This window comes from Phascolarctos cinereus, unplaced genomic scaffold, assembly GCF_003287225.1.
Source record: "Phascolarctos cinereus isolate Bilbo 61053 unplaced genomic scaffold, phaCin_HiC Scaffold_2;HRSCAF=192, whole genome shotgun sequence".
Taxonomy (NCBI): Eukaryota; Metazoa; Chordata; class Mammalia; order Diprotodontia; family Phascolarctidae; genus Phascolarctos; species Phascolarctos cinereus.
In genome coordinates, this window is record NW_027555625.1 from 281,920,384 (window position 1) to 281,936,709 (window position 16,326).

A 16,326-nucleotide genomic window follows, 5' to 3' on the forward strand; every position below is an offset into this window, starting at 1 on the left:
TTGAATGATGAGATTAGAAGCCAGATTTCAGAGGTTTTAGAAAGTGAGAGTAGAGGAAGTGAAAGTACCAATTGTAGATGGCTTTTTTAGGGTTGAACTCTCCTGGCTCTAGTAGCTTGTCTTCAAAGGGGCTGTGGAGCTGTCTGGAGAGGAGGGAGTATCAGATCGAGAGCTGACAGGGGCCTCAGAAGCTCTTGTATCGAACCCCCTCATTTTATGGATGAAAAAAATAGGCCCCAGCAAGAGATTGTAACTTGCTTATGGTCACACAGTGTCAGATTTGAAATTTGAACCAAGGTCCTCTTAACTTCAGAGCCAAGTGCTCTTTTCACGCTGCCTGACTCCAATTTATTGTCCATCTGTAGCATTTGTCCAGTATCTTTCTATCTGTTTGCCTGTGTACACATGTAATTTTTTGGGAAATGTGTTCAACATTTACTTCATTTTTCTTTGGTGGTTGGCTAGGCTGACTCTTTTCAAACAATTATGTATTTCATTGAAGAAGCTTTGTAGTGTTTCTAGTTTGTATTAATTGCGTGGTTCACTGAATTAAAATAATTATTTCCGTATTAACCTTTCCTTTCATTTTCTCCTATTCTTTTCTCCTTTTCCACATTCTCTTCCTCTCCCTTCTTGCCTCTTTGTGACATCTGGTCTCTTTGAGAGGTGCTGACAAGTGCTTAACTTGGATTGCTATCATCTCCTTTCTGTCTGTAGAGACTGGAAAAGCTCTTGGACTTCTCTAGACTTAGCACATAGTAGGCACTTAATAAATGTCTTGTTGATTGACTGACTGACTTGATTTTGGCCTGCAATAGAAGCTAGAGGCCTTAGGAGATTGGTCTGTCCTGTTTTAGATTCACCTTGGGAGGCACAAGTGTAGTGGAAGGAATAAAGTCACAGAATTTAAAGCTAATGTGGACCTCAAAGGTCATCTAATCTAGAGGTTCTCAGTTTGGGGGTTAAGCCCTTTTCCCTATTTTGAATCCAAATGTAAATTCATAAGTAAGTAAACATAGCTTCTACAGTTGGTATAAATGTCTTACAATATATACATTACTATTTAAATTTTATTAATATATAAATTAACTTAAAAGTATTGTATTCATTATGTATTTTTTCAGTCATGTAATATTAATAGTACAACTATTGCCATGTCAGGTCCAGGAAATTTCTTATTAAAAAAGAGTTCAAAGCACATGCCTCTAATCCCTGCTACCAGTTAGGTTCAGGCTGGTGGGTCTTTTGAGATCAGGAGTTCTGAGCTGCAGTGGGCTCAAGCTCATTCAGTGTCTGTATTAAATCCTTAGTAAACCCCCAGTAGGGAGGAGGCCACCAGGTTGCCTGTGTAGGGATGAACTAGGCCATATTGGAAACAAAACAGTTCAAAACTTCTGTTCCTGTCAGTACTGGTGAATGGCTGCTGCATTTCCAGCCTGGATGGGATAGGGAGATCTCATGTCAAAGAGGGGGGAGGGGAAGGGAGGAATCCTAACATTCAAAAGTAGTTTGGGATCCATTCATTTTATAGATAAAGAAACTTAACAAAAAGAGATTATGACTTTCCCAGGGTCACATACGTAGCAAATAGAAGGTCCTGGATTTGAATCCAGGTCCTTTGACTCTGAATCTAGTGTTCCTTTCATTAGATTCAGAAAACTTGTTTCTCAGGTTTTTCAAAAACTCTAGTTCTTGTTCTGTTGGCTATTTGTTAAGTGACTGGGACTATCACCTAATTTATTTCCCTTAGTCTTAATGTCCTCACCTGTCAATAGAGGTAATAATCCTTGTGCAGCCAAGTTTACAAGACTGTGTCAAGGAAAGCTTTATGGAGTGGGTTATGCTGGGCTTATATTCTGAATTGGGGAGGGGGGTTGGGCAGTGCATTTTGAAAAATATTACACCATGGCCTGAAACTAGGATGTGCTCAGGAAGGAATGTCATAAAATGGAGATCAGTCTTATAGTAGTAAAGAAGGGGAGAAATTGGTGTAGTGGCTCTACTCTCTTGGTGATTGGAGAAGCTTGGGGCTGGCCAGGAGTGCATAAAGGGGAACACTATAGGAGCAGTCAGTGTGATCCTGCTTTGTTTCCTGTAGCTGGAGGATATTGAACAGTTAACCCAGAGATGTAAACAAATCTACCTTGGATCTTTGAAGACTCCACTGGACCGTCTTTTTAACACCTCTTGTCGCACCCTAGGCTTTGCTTGAAAGACAAGGGTGGAGGGAGACTTCTGCCTGCTTTCTTACCAAAAGGGAGGAGAGAAATCCAGCAGCAGCATCTTCAGGAATAAAAGGTATAAAAGGTTTGAGCTAGGTTGATTTTTGCTGAAATAATAAAATTAAAATATCAGTGAAAGGGAAATGTTAGGAAGCATCAAGGTGTACTAGCCCAGTCTGTCTATTGAAGGTCAGTGTTCCTTTCAAAGACATCCAAAAACCCTGTAATGGGCCCCATTTCAATTTAGTTTAATTCAACAAATATTTACTAAGAACCTACAATGTTCAAAGCACTGGGTATGGAGACAAAAAAAGAAAAACGAAAAACAGTCAGTAGTGTTATACTAGGGGATAGATTGGACTGGGAATAGGGATGGACTTATGATTTCATTGGTCTAGCCAATTCCTGAGTGAGAAAGCTCCTTCTGCCATCACAGCTGGGCAACTTCTCTGCAACTCAAAGTCTAGAGAGCTACCTACAGCCCTGAGAGATTAAGTGATTCACCAGGGTCATAAAACCAGTATGGATCAAAGATGCTAATTCTCTATCTACTGTGTCCCACTGCCTCTCCATACTTATACCAAGTACCAGTGTGTACTGCTATCTTTCTCTCCTTATGATCAAATCCACTTTGCCATTGGGTATATGTCCATCGACTCCTCTGTGGCTTAGTTCACCCATAACTTTCAGGATCAAAGTGCTCCTTCTTGGCCAACCTGTGTGTATTCTCTCTTAAAAGAATAGAAGTTCCTTTACCTAAGGTAATCCACATGGAAACACTGACAGGCTGGACAGCTTTGAAAGTTACATGTTGAATTTCTATGCTTAAAAAGAAAAGTAAACTGGACGTAATAGAGATTTGTTCTCCTTTTCTGTTTTGCCTTGCATGTGAAAATACTTATTTTCAACAAATAAAATAAAAATAAAATTAAAAAAACCAAAACAAAACAACAAAAAAAATTGTAAGCTCCTTGAGGTCCAGAGCTGTCTTTGCATTTGTATCCCCAGTGCTTAGCACTTAGTAGGTGCTTAATAAATGCTTATTCATTCATATGCACCTCAGTTCTTTCAAAGCTCATATCCTCCTATTTAAAATTACTTCATTTACCTTATAGCTTATAAATGGAGTTTTTGTATAATCTGTGGATTTTAATTTGACTGTTTCCCTGTTACAGTGCTTAATTAAAAATTGACTGACTAGGAAACCTAGCTTTGTTGGGGAAATTTTCTCTTTTCAAATGGTGGTATGAAAATATTTAATCATTTTGATCCTGAAGGCAAATAACCTGAATTAATTGTTGTAGGATTTAAAAATGTCTTCGTGGGTCAAGGTTAACAGAGGACAAACTCAAAGATGTGCTGCAGATAAAAGGTGAGGTAAAATACCCCATAAATATTTGTGCTAGCTGTATTTCATTAGAGTTTCAGCAGGTTAGTCAAGTTAGATGAAATTGTCTATATTGTTATCTAGAGCTGTTCACTAATATTTAGTTGTGAAGGCTTTCTCTTAGAAAAAGTTGTCATTGAAAGGAAAGACTTAGTGCTTATGTGAGTGTATAAAAGTCTTTGAATATGCCAGTGTTTCATTTCAAATAGTCACATTTGGCAACCTCAGCTCTCCAGAGCCTGATCACCATAGATGTCACAAATTCCATTCACTGAAACAGACATTTTTCTCCTAGAACCCCATAGAACCTATTTTTAGAGACAGTTCTTACACGTTTACTTATCTAGTTTCCAAGCCCCCTGTAGATTATTCATACTTTGAAAGATCTGTTGATTTATCTTCCAACAAAGCAGATTGCAACTTCAGTTATATTGAAAATTCAGTTAAGATGGAATACTTTGTCCCTTTATGGTGTTGGATAAACGAACTGTCTTCTGTATATGAATCATATTTGTTAAATCCTTTCAACAGATGCATCTATTCTAGAAAATTTTGATGGATTTCACTTTTATTAAATAGTTCTTATTTAAATTTTTCAGAATGACTGATTGTGCTTTGGGTTTTTCGTGATTCTGGCTATGATAGTATAGCAGATTGGCGCGAAACCGCAGTAATATAACTTAAAAAGCCAAAGACTCCATACCATTTCTTAAAATAGTATTTATTTTAAATACCAGTCAAAATTTAGGTTATTATTTGTAATCTTTGTCATTTTAATGAAGTAAATTGATTTCCTAATGGTCAGTCAACCATGAGTGTAAATTAAAATAAAGATTACTTTAAAATTAGATGCTGTTTTATATTCCTGTGATTGTACTTAATTAAAGTGGGATTTCCTTGCTGTAGATACTCCCTCCACAGATTTGCAGATCACAACTCCTCTATACCTTAGATCAGTTTGGTGAGTTACCTTAGCTGAAAAATTCATCCATTGGCCTGGAGGCTAATCTGGTCATCAAGGCTGGTCCTCTGGGTTCTCTTAACCTTTCCTTCTTGAGAAGACCTGCCCTAGCTCATGCTTTGTTTGCTTTGCTTTGTAGAACCAAGTGTTGTGCCCATACCTGTAAACCTCAGCTTCTGCAATGTCACCAGAAGATCTAGGTTCTAGTAGTGCAGTTGTTAACCAGCTATGTGACCTTGGGCAAGGTACTTACCCTTTCTGGACCTTAGTACCCTTATGTATAAAATAAAATGAGACGTTCGGACTAAGTGACTATGGTTAGTATTATTACGTTTTCTCAAAATAGAATGATAGGTTACCTAATAGTAGCTGAGAGCTTATGGTATTTAGAAGTAGCACCTGCTGTCATGGTCTGTGTAGTTTAGGATGCTTTGTCAAAGAAGAAAAGGGTGGGTTCAAAACACTAGTGAACAATAAGTCCCTGAATTCTAGAACCTGTATCTGAAAAATGATAGGTGTGAAATCAAGCATCTTCTTTAGTTTCATAAATCTTCTAAACATGTCTGATAAGAGCCATCTAGGGGAAATTTTTATCAAATTTTTTTCTTCATTTGTATAACTTAAACATTATGGAATTTGTTTTTTTTTTAAAGTCTGTTTCTGTTAATACTGAGGTAACCTCAGTAAATGGAGTATGACCATACAGCTGTCATTCCAATATGTGATTCAAAGAATCTGGTTCTCAGATAAAAAAAAATTTCAGTCTTCTTATTTAGCTGAAGCTTTTCATTAATACTCTTTGGACTTTGAGCTAACAGTCTGGAACCTTAAAAGATTGAGAGTAGCCTGCATATGCAAAGGTGGCACTTGTGTGGTCCTTGTTTGGTATAGAAAAATATCACTGTCTCATTACATTTTAGTATCATTGCTTTTTATCATTCTTCAGAGACAGTGATGATTGTCACTTGAATTTTCTGTAACTCTTTAAAGAAGTTATTTTTACCACTTTGGTTTTTTGCTGCTTCTACGGATTTCATATTTCTTATTCCTTGCAGAAGTTTCCAGCATTGTTCTTTGTGTTTAGAGTTCTCATTAGTTTCCATCTAGTGCAGAATTGGTACAGTTTCCCTTAATTTTTATTTTGATTTGGCTTGTAAATTTTGAGTATATTTTGTGTGCTGTTTTGAAAGGAAAAATTTTGATAGGCCGTCTTTAGACAAATAGGCATGTCAGTGATTGCTGTTTAGGCAAAAAGGTGTCGAAGCAGTCCTGAACTTGGAATCAGGAAGTTCGGCATTGGAATTCTGCCTCAGATGGTGTTACTTACTCCCCCCCCCCTTTTCTCATTTGTAAAATTGGGAAAATAATAGCCCTTATTTCCAGGGTGGTCATGAGAATATGGATAACATGGAATGCATTTTGCCAAACCTTAAAGTGCTATATAAATGTTAGCCATTATTTACATGCTACTTGTTCTGTTATTTAAATCTTGAAATCCCCTTTGAACCTAATCTTTATGGCAATCCTGTGAGGTAGGGAACACACAGGATTCCACAGTCATGAATGAACCTAAATACAGAGAATTATTGAAAAATTGCCAAGTCAAGGGATATGTGAAGAGACTCTATCTCTGGTTCTTCTATTAGCTGTGACCTAGGATAGCAGTATAGTGGAAAGGGGTCTGCATCTAAGTCAGTAGCCTTTGGCTTAAAACCTGGCTCTGCTGCTTATTACCTGTGGGACCTTGGGAGAGTTACTGACTTTCTCTTGGCCTCAGTTTCCTCATCTGTAAAAGGTAGACTATTGAACTACATATTTGATCATTAACTTTGAAATTCTATGATCCCATTATCTCTCTAGCCTCAGTTTCTTTATCTATGTAAAAAGTATCATTAAGGCCCAGTCCAACTAAAACTTTATATTTAGGCTGCTGTGGTGGATAATAAATTGGTCTATTTTTCAAAGAGCATTTGAAAGTTAAACACTTGGTTCTGTTATTTGCGTTCCTGATACTTTGGATTATTTTGAGATGAGCCATTTAAAATTTGTCATTTGAGTAACTTTTCATTGAGTAACTTTAGCATTTTACTAGATTTGGACAATACAACAAACTGTTCTTTCCAGTTTTTGTCAGCTAATTCAAGTTTCTGTAGAGAAGTATTAAAATTGAAATTGTTTTCAGTAAGACCGGAAACAATGATGGCAGTTTTAAGAGTGGATTTCTAAAAAATCTTTTTAGTTTTAAAATTTCTCCCCAGTGGGTCACATGATGAGGATTTAATAGACTATTTAATAAGTTGGGGATAATTGAGATGTAACATTAAAAATGTTAAAATATTTTCTCAGTGTTGCTAAACTCTTTTGGGTGACAGATCTTTTTAGAAACTTGTCTATAATTATAATTGTGGGAATGGTATTTTGGTAGATCTTTTCATAAATTTTTACTTGAAATTACAATGGTTAGATAAAGACAAATAGGAAACCAAAATCCTTTCTAGACAGTCACTTAAGCAAGTAGATTTTAATATTAAATAACCTCTTATACCTTTTAACAGATTTAAAGAGAAATCAATAGCTTGGCTTCATTTTTAGGGTTGCCGGAACAGTTTATTAATTGGTTCATTCTGCAATATAAACTTTGGTTTACTGTAATTAATGAATCAGTTCTTAGGCTTAAATCAATTTCACACCTGCAAATTGATGTTGTAGAGTAAAACTTCTTTGTATTTTTTCCAGAATCCTAGGTAGTTGTCTACTGACTGCTTTTCAGAGCCCTTGACCTTGAATGGGGCATACTTCCTTTTGACCTGTTCTGTCTGTCGTCCAGCTGGTTAAGGTGTGCTAAGAGCCCAGAAGGAGTCCATTTGTGCATTAGTGAGTTGTTTTTCTTCAGTGGCTTAGTCAGAGTAACCATTGGATATAACTAGTTCTTAGCAGGTTTTCCATTACATGAGTTTATAGCTCTATCATTGCTTAAAGTAAATGGCTTGGGCAGGCCAAAAAAATGTCCCCTCCAGTTAGGAGGTGTTTGAGGTAAAGCATTATGTTTGTGGGTGACACTAGATATTCTATTTCTTTGCCAGGTAGTTGTATCTTGAGGTTTCCTTTCTTTTGCTGGACTGTTGGGTTCCAGATATCCTGCTGTTTTTCTCCTTGGAGCCGGCTGGCTTTCTTGGCATCAGTCAGGCTTATTTGCTAGGAAGCTCTGTAAGGCAAATGCAGCTTCCTTTTGACTTATGCACCTCGAACCATCTGCTAATGCCTTCTCTTGGTCTTCAGACTTGGCTGCTGTAATCAAGAGAAGGGCTGAATCAAGCATCTGTGGTTATCTTTTTTGTAGAAGAATATGTTTCCCAGATACTCTTTAACCTTGTCGGTCCAAATTGCTGATAGGAATTCTCATTTTGTCCTTTTTCCATTCAGATAACAGTTTGAAGTAGGCATTTTCTTAGTTTCACTTGTTTCTTTGTTCAGTTTAAGCTGTTGGTTGTCTAGTTAATTGAAGTTGAATTCAGTCCAACAAAATCAAATGTACTGTATACCAAACATTAAGATCCACAAATATTTATTAAATAGGTACTTTGAAAAAATTTTTAAATTGTGAATTTTAAATGGTAGAAAAGAGCATTGCCATACATGCAGCAGAACACAAAAAAGGATTCTACATGAAACTGAATCTCCATTTCATACTGCTTACTTTAAAAATATATATGAATTTTACACATTACTTTCAAAACTGTCCTGCTTGTTTGTCTTTCCTTCTGAACTTCTTTATGTGCGTTTCTGTTTGTTTAAAGAAATGTTTCAGTGGCCCTCCTTTTTTGAGCATTACTATTGCTACCCCTACCCTACTTCACCCCCATTTAAAATTGAGAGAAAGGAAAGAAAAAAAAAACCCGTGTAGCAAATACACATAGTTGAAAAAAGTGAATCTGCACAACTGCCATGTCCCCAAATGTACACATCTCTTTCTGCATCTTGTGTCTGTCAACTCTCTGTCAGGAGGTGGGTATCCTCAGGGAACAGCTTTGTGCTGGGTGCTGGGTATACAAACACAAAAGTAGACCCTCCCTCAGTGAGCTTTCAGTTTGTTAGGGAAAGCAACATGCCCACATATAAGTAAACAGAAAATGTGTATAAAACAACTACTGATTAGTAGGTTGGGGGAAAGCATTGCCAGCTGAGACTGTCAGAAAAAGCCTCATGGGCCTGGAGTGGCCCTGGAGCTGAGCTTTGTAGGAAGTTAAAGTGGATATAAGAAGGGAGTCCATTCCAGGCATAGAGGACAGTTTGTGCAAAGGCCTGAAGAGTAGAGACAATGTCCTAGACAGGGTTACAGCAAGTAGGCTAATTTGGAGTGCTTTCGGAGGGGAGAAAGATGTAGTAAGCTTGGAATAGTAAGGCAGGGGCCAAATAGATTTAAAAAGAAATCAAGATGAGGGATTTGTATATTGTATTTTGTCCTATAAGCAATAGACAGTCACCTGAGTTTGGGGAGCAAGAGAGTGAGAGACCTGTGCTTTAGAAGTGTCACTTTGATATCTCTGTGGAGGATGGATCAGAGAGGGGAGGGACTGAAGGCATGGAGCCAGTTAGGAAGCCATTGACCATTGTGCTAGGTCTGGAGCTACTAGACCTCCAGAGATTATGCTTTATTAGGTGGAATGTGTTGTACACAGTAAACTAATACAAATAATGCATAATAAGTAAATAGAAAGAAATACAATCTTGTATAGTGGATAGAGTGCCAGATTTGGAAGACCAGATATGGTCAAGGCAGCTAATCTCTTTGAGCTTCTGGTACCTCCTTAAGACTTAACTTTCAAAATATAGACTGTATGATCAGTGGGAGTTCCAGTGAACTTAGGTACATCAGAAAAATTGCAAAGTACTGTATGAGACTTAGATAGATGAAGGTTATTAACTGACTGAATAGAACCCCAATGCAGTGTTGAATGTCGGAGATGCTTAATAAAGTTTGAATTTGAGTTGGAGGAGGTGGCATTTGAATTGGATTTTAAAAGAAATTCCGTAGAAGAAAAAAGGAGGTCATTTTCTGAAGTGCAGATCTGACCAAGTCAGCCTTCAATTCAACTCCAGTGGTTTTTTTTAATTGATTCTAGCATCAAATATTATTTTGTCCACTTTAAATTTCTATTTTTTACATTTTATAATGTAAATAATGTTAGTACATGTATATAATTTATAAAGAAGTAATATACACATTGGGATTCATGCTGATACTTCTTTTGTTAATGAAAAAAAGTTTATAGACCACTTAGAGCAAAAGGTGTGACTCATTGTGAGCTGGAGGCCTCAACCAGATTAAAATGTAATTAGGAAATGTTTAACAGAATAAAATAAAAGTATAGTACAATATAGATAACGTTAATTTGTGGTTTTCTAAGTCAGTATACTGGAGACAGGGATCTGTTTCAGTTTGAGTTTGACACTACTAATCTAGAAGATGGGGATACATTGGGAGGACCTTGAATACCAAGCTAAAGTTTTAACTTTAATGTTAGTGAGTCGTTCTTTAAGATTTTGGAATTTTTGGTAGACTTGGATACCTTCATAGCAATATAGCACAAAGAATATATGTGGTGTATTAAAATTTAAACTTTCTTTTAAAAACTGGTACTCAAGTCCCCTGGTCTGTACCAAGACATAAACAGTACTTAGCATTAATAGGCTTTTAATTCTTGAATATCTACCTTTCACAATTCTCATAGCCAATGTCAGATACCTTTTCCAAGTAAATAAAATAGTGTTAATTTCTGGTGCACCTAGTAGAAAATATTAGCCAGATTTTTTTGGGGGAAGGGACATCTTATTACCAATATCGTACTTGATTATTTTTAGGGTAGTTAGTTTGAGGGAAATCAGATTAGTCTGGAATTTCTAGTGTTGATTTCTCAAAGCAGCTTTTTGGTGAGTTGCAAAGATTCATGAAATTTAGCTGATACATATTCTTGCTTATGATAAATTCACTAGAACACTTGTATAAATATAGTAGAACTAAAATAAAAAGGAATGTAAAAAGAACTTGAGTAATTTTTATTTTAATCTTCAGAGATAACTATTTTTGGAAAATTCAACTTGTAGCTTTGGATCTGTGATTTCATTGTATGTATTAGAGATGGTGAAAACCAATATGTTTGGGTAAAATGCCTTTCTGTGTGTAACTTTGCATTTATTATATTTGTATATTTTTAGCATAAATCCTTATAAACCTCATCTGATCATTTCTCCTGGAGATGGTCACATAAAGGAAAGTGAAGACACTAAAAGGTAAAGTTTTTACCAAAATGACTGAATTTGCTCAAGGTTTTAGAAATTACTTATATGTCTTAATGTCTACTCTGTTTTGGTTGTAATTAATGATAGCAGTAGCTGCCTATTTGGTAAATAGCTTGGGTTAAATTCATCATATCAAGAACTGAATGCTAATGGTAGCAAAAGGAGAAAGTTTCAAATGGTGGTATCCTGATTTAATTTTACTTCAGTGAAGCACTTTGTCTTTTGGCCTGCAATAACTAAAACATAACTTTTGGAATAAATGAAGTGGAAGATTTGAACAGACATTTATAACCTGTGTCTAAATTTTAATCTGTATTAATAGGCAGAGTTAGAGGCAACTGTGAAGTTTCCAGTGTGTCTGGAAGAATGTTGGTGCCAGTATAAAAGCAAGGAACTTAGGATTCGTATAGTACCTTGCATAGAGCAGGTTTCATTTGAATGAATAGATAGTTTGTGAGAGATGATGAGATTGATAAAGTGTCAGTGGGAATAGCTGTGTAAATGTACTCATCAAGGAGTTAGAAATGTAGAACTAAAGTATGAGGAGAAGTAGATTTGGAAATCAGCGTCTTAGAGGTTGAAGCTGTGGAATTTTATAAAATCACCATGGAACAGAAGGAGAAAAGAGGACCGGGGACAGAAGGAGAAAAGAGGAAAGAGAACAGAACCTTAGGAAATTTCAAAACTGGGGAGTGGTAAGTTGTATCGAATACTGCAGAAAAGCACCTTTTTTAGGTAAATGATGAGAAAGGAAAGAGAAGCATTAGTTTAGAAGTTTGATGAAGGGTGCTGTTAGTAAACATTTATTAAGTACTGTGTGTGTGTGTGTGTGTGTGTGTATGTGTGTGTGTGTGTGTGTGTGTGTGTGTGTGTGTGTATGTGTGTGTATGCATATGCATATGCATATGCCAGGTACTGTGCTAAACCATGAGGATAGAAACATGAAAAAAGACAGCCCTTGCCCTGAAGGAGCTTATAATCTAATAGGGGAATTCTCCCCCCACCCCAAAAAAAAGCTGAAAAATGGAGAGTAGCAGGAGGAGCTAGGGAAGGGACTTGATAAGAAAGCATGGAGGAAAAGTTGGAGAAATCTCTGAGCAGTGCAGCCAGATGAGAAATGAGGAGGTGTTCTGAGTTCAGCTGCCTCCTTAAATGGAGGCTTGGGAGTTTGTGGGTCTACTCTCCAATCAGGACAGAGGGTGGTGATGAAGTGATGTCCTAAGGCTGATGGGATCTTGCAAAATGGTGATGTTGTCCCAGTAACGAGAGGGTCAGAGGAAATATAGGAGAGGAGTGTGAGATGGTAGCACAGATGGATAAGATTTTCTTTTCTTTTTTTAAGATTTTTTTGTAATTAGAAGAGAAACTTGAGAAAATATTTAGCTGGAAGGACAAGTAGCCTTAAGTAGGGAGAGAGATTCTTAATTTACAAAAGAAAAAGAACAACTGACAAATGAGGTATCATGGTTCAATGGAAAGAACCTGGGGGTTTAGCAGCAGAGGCTGGATTTGAGTGTGGGATTCTGCCACATACAGTGTGACACCTTCTCCAGTCTCTGTAGTGTCTTTAGGTCTCCCTTTCCTCATATGTAAAATAAGGATAAAATATATAACCTATCTAATAGGTAGAGCATTGGACTTGGGAGTCAGGAAGGCTTGCCTCAGACATTCTAATTAAGTGACTCTGGGCAAGTCACCCCCCAGCCTCTCCCTCTGTAGAATGGGTGCAGGAGTAATGGTAGTGCCTGTATCCCAGGGTTGTTGTGAGGATCAAATAGGATAACATTTGAAAAGTTCTTTGCAAATTTGACTTTGAGGTGCTATATAATGTTAGCTATTATTATTGTTGTTATCATCATCATCATCTGCCTTGGAGGATTATTGTGATAATCCAACAAAGTCATGCATATCAAACAGTAAATAAATATGAATTATTTTTATAGAACAAGGTTTATTATTTGGGAGATGGATAGAATTAGGAGTATGGATGGAGGGAGAAGCTTTGCAAGAGAAGACTGGCTACTTCAAAGAAAGGATGGTTGAAGATACAGAAATTTTGAAATAAATAGGAGAGGAAATGAAGAAATCTAGGTGGTTCTTGGTCTCAGTAAACTAGGAAGTAAAATCATCTGAATATAAGGGAAAGGGGAACAAACAGTTCTCAAAATAAGAGTTGCAAACTATTAATAAGCAAATTAAAGAGTGTTCCAGATCACTAATAATTATAGAAATGCAAATCAGAGCAGCTCTGAGGTTTTACCCTATACTCAGGAAAGTGGCAAAGATAGCAGAAAATGAAAAGAAATTAATTAAGTGCTTACTATGTGCCAGTTTTAAGTGCTGGGAATGCAGATGCAAAAACAAGAGTCTCTTCCTTTAAGGAACTTGTATTCAAACAGAGGAGATAAAACATGTAGGAGAGTGGGCAGGGAAGGAAGCTTTATTTTGTAGAGTCAGTGGGATAATCATTTGAACTTAAGGGCAGCTGATTGACATATCCTTTCTAGAATCAATAATATTATTGGGAGTGGTAGTTATTTTTTCTGTTGTCCCCAAAGTAACCTGGCATAGGTGACTTTCAGCTTGGCCTTTACATTGTATCATCTTTCTGAAGAAAGCAAGATGATAGAATTACATCTATAATGATGTAATGTGTTAATAGTAGTGATGGCATAGGCTCACCTGTGAGTCTATCCCTTATTACCATGTCCAGAGCTCTAGGTAGAATAGGGACAGAATACTTACACAGTGGAAGGGCAAGATGGCCCAGGTTAGGTGGGGAGTAAAGCATCATATAGTGGTGAGTAGGTAAGACATGGACAAAAGCTAAATGTATTAACTATCCCAGGAATTAGAGACAGTTTCTGAAGGTCCGTTTCAAGTAAGGCAAAGTGGGGCAGCAGCAGGGAAGATTGATTGTTATGTGGTCTGAATGGCTGGTTGGATAAGAATAATAAATATTAGAGGGATTATGGAAAGACAAGCATGATCATTTCACTGTTGGTCAAGCTGTGAATTGGTCCAGCCATTCCAGAAATCCAGTAGGAATTAACATATATACATACATACATACATACATACATACATACATACATACATACGCATGCACACGTTTTCAGTCCTGTCGAACTCTTTGTGGCCCCATTTGGGGTTTTCTTGGCAGAGATAACTGGAGTGGTTCACCATTTCCTTCTCCAGCTCATTTTACAGATGAAGAACTGAGACAAACAGGGTTAAGTGACTTGCCTGGGAAAGAAGGCAAATTTATAGGGACCTTAAATGGAATCTTTTTCCTTCATAGGGTAATTATGTATGAGAAAGACAGTAAGAACAGTGTATTTGTGGCCCATGTCACACAGCTAGGAAATGTCTGAGGATAGATTTGAACTGAGAAAGATGAGTCTTCCTGACTCCTAGCCCAGCATTTTATCTCCACCATGCCACCTACATGTGTTCTCGTTCTCTCTCTCTGTCTGTCTGTTTCTCTCTCTCTCTCTCTGTCTGTTTCTCTCTCTCTCTCTCTCTCTCTCTCTCTCTCTCTCTCTCTCTCTCTCTCTCTCTCCCCCTCCCTCTCCCTCCTTCTCCCTCTCTCTCCCCTTCCCCACCATGTGTGTGTCAGTGCTTGTTACACATATCCATGAGACTAAAATCGAATGCCTATAACCTCAAAGGTAGGAAGAATGGTCTTGTCCATATACACCAAAATATTCATAGTACACTTTTGGTAATAGCAAAGAACTAGAAACAAAGTAGGTTGAGGAATAGTTAAGCAAATTGTGGTACATGAATGTAATAGACTATTATTGCACCATAAAACATGATGAATATAAAGAGTATAAAGACACATGGGAAGACATGAATTGATACAAAGTGAAGAAGCAGGAAAAACAACATATTACACTGACTGCAGCAGTGTAAATGGAAAGACCAAATTAAAAAATGGTAGCTAAATACTATGTACTTATCATGAGCCAAGCTTGCTCCTAAATGAGAAATAAGAAAGTCTCTCCCTTTATAGAGGTGAAGATTATGGGTATGGAATTTTGCATATTCTTCTGACTTGGTTAATATTTTGGTTGGTTTTGTTAAACTGCTTTTTCTTTCTTTTATATTATTTGTCACTAATCCTGGTTCTTTGGGTAGATGGGGGAGGAGAGAGATATTTGGATAGAAAGGTGATATAAAAACGAAGGGTACCAGTAAATTAAAAAAAATAAAGACAAGGAGAGCTGGAGGAAAGTGAAAAAATTTCCCAGTAGTCACTTTGGGATTGACTACAACAAAATAAAGAAAAACAACAATGGAAGATTTAAAACCTCTACTCAGTGCAATGATCTGTTGTAATTTTAGAGGACTAGTGGTGAAGCTTCTTCCCTCCTGGTGCTGGTAGAGGATTATATGTGTTTTTCCTCTCTGTACTTATTTATTACAAAAGAGACCTAGGAGGAGAAGATGAGTTATTGAGAAGTGACAGTGAAATTTAAAAAACAATAAAACACTGAAAGAAAAGTCATTTGGGGCAGTGGGATGAGGAGTCAACAAGAGGTGGGTCAAAGTATTACAAAGTAGTAATGAGGGCCTTCAGTAATAAAGTTCTTATTTATCAGCTAAGTAAGTGCATCAGCGTTTGGTGGTTTTGTGGAACCTTTTTCTGAGTCCATGTGTCATTTTTTTATTGTTGTTGTTTGTTTGTTTTTAGGCAGTTGGGCTTAAGTGACTTGCCCAGAGTCACACAGCTAGTAAGTGTCAAGTGTTTGGTCTGAGGTCAGATTTGAGCTCAGGTCCTCCTGACTTCAGCGCCGGTGTTCTATCTACTGTGCCACCTAGCTGCCCCCATTTGTCATTTTTTAAAAACAAGTCTTAATGCTTTAAATTCAGATTCAGGAAGCATTTTTAAGCACCCTAATATGTGCAAGGCATTGCTGATACAAAGACAACAAAATTTAAGTTCCTTTCCTTATATTTCTAAATTTGTATGAACTTTGACAAAGCTACTTGTCTCACCTACATTAAAGGTGAGATTTGTGTTCATTTAGATTAATAATCCAAAATTACAAAATGCATTTTCTGACTGTATAAATGTTTGGAAGTGTAAAATTCAGGAGTTACTGTTGATAGAGGTTAGTTTCTCTCAGGTAACATTTTAGTAAATCATACCTAGAGTGTCTGCTGAATAATACTGAAGTGTATTTATTTATGAACCTTTGTGGAGAGTCTTTCCAGAACCAGCCAGATACCCACTCAGACTCTAGCTTCTTGGACCCATCTGTTCACTCTGTTTACTTGGTGAGTTTTATCACTATCCTGTCCTGGGAAAGAAGGCAAATTTATAGGGACCTTAAACAGAATCCTTTTCCTTCATAGGGTTATTATGTATGAGAAAGGCAGTAAGAACAGAGTATTCGAGCCTCCTTAGTGGTTTTCAAGCTCCTCGAATGAAAGGACTGTCTTATTTA

General features: G+C 37.0%; 1 protein-coding gene across 1 annotated transcript in view; it reads left to right on the forward strand.

Annotated features, from left to right (window-relative positions):
• LOC110207352 (uncharacterized) overlaps positions 1-16,326 on the forward strand; it is a 57,071-nt gene that overhangs the window by 26,777 nt on the left and 13,968 nt on the right. Inside the window, exons 3-4 of the mRNA XM_078149172.1 lie at positions 3,527-3,594; positions 10,787-10,861. Coding sequence (XP_078005298.1) covers positions 3,527-3,594; positions 10,787-10,861 — 143 coding nt within the window. The remainder of the gene's footprint in view (positions 1-3,526; positions 3,595-10,786; positions 10,862-16,326) is intronic.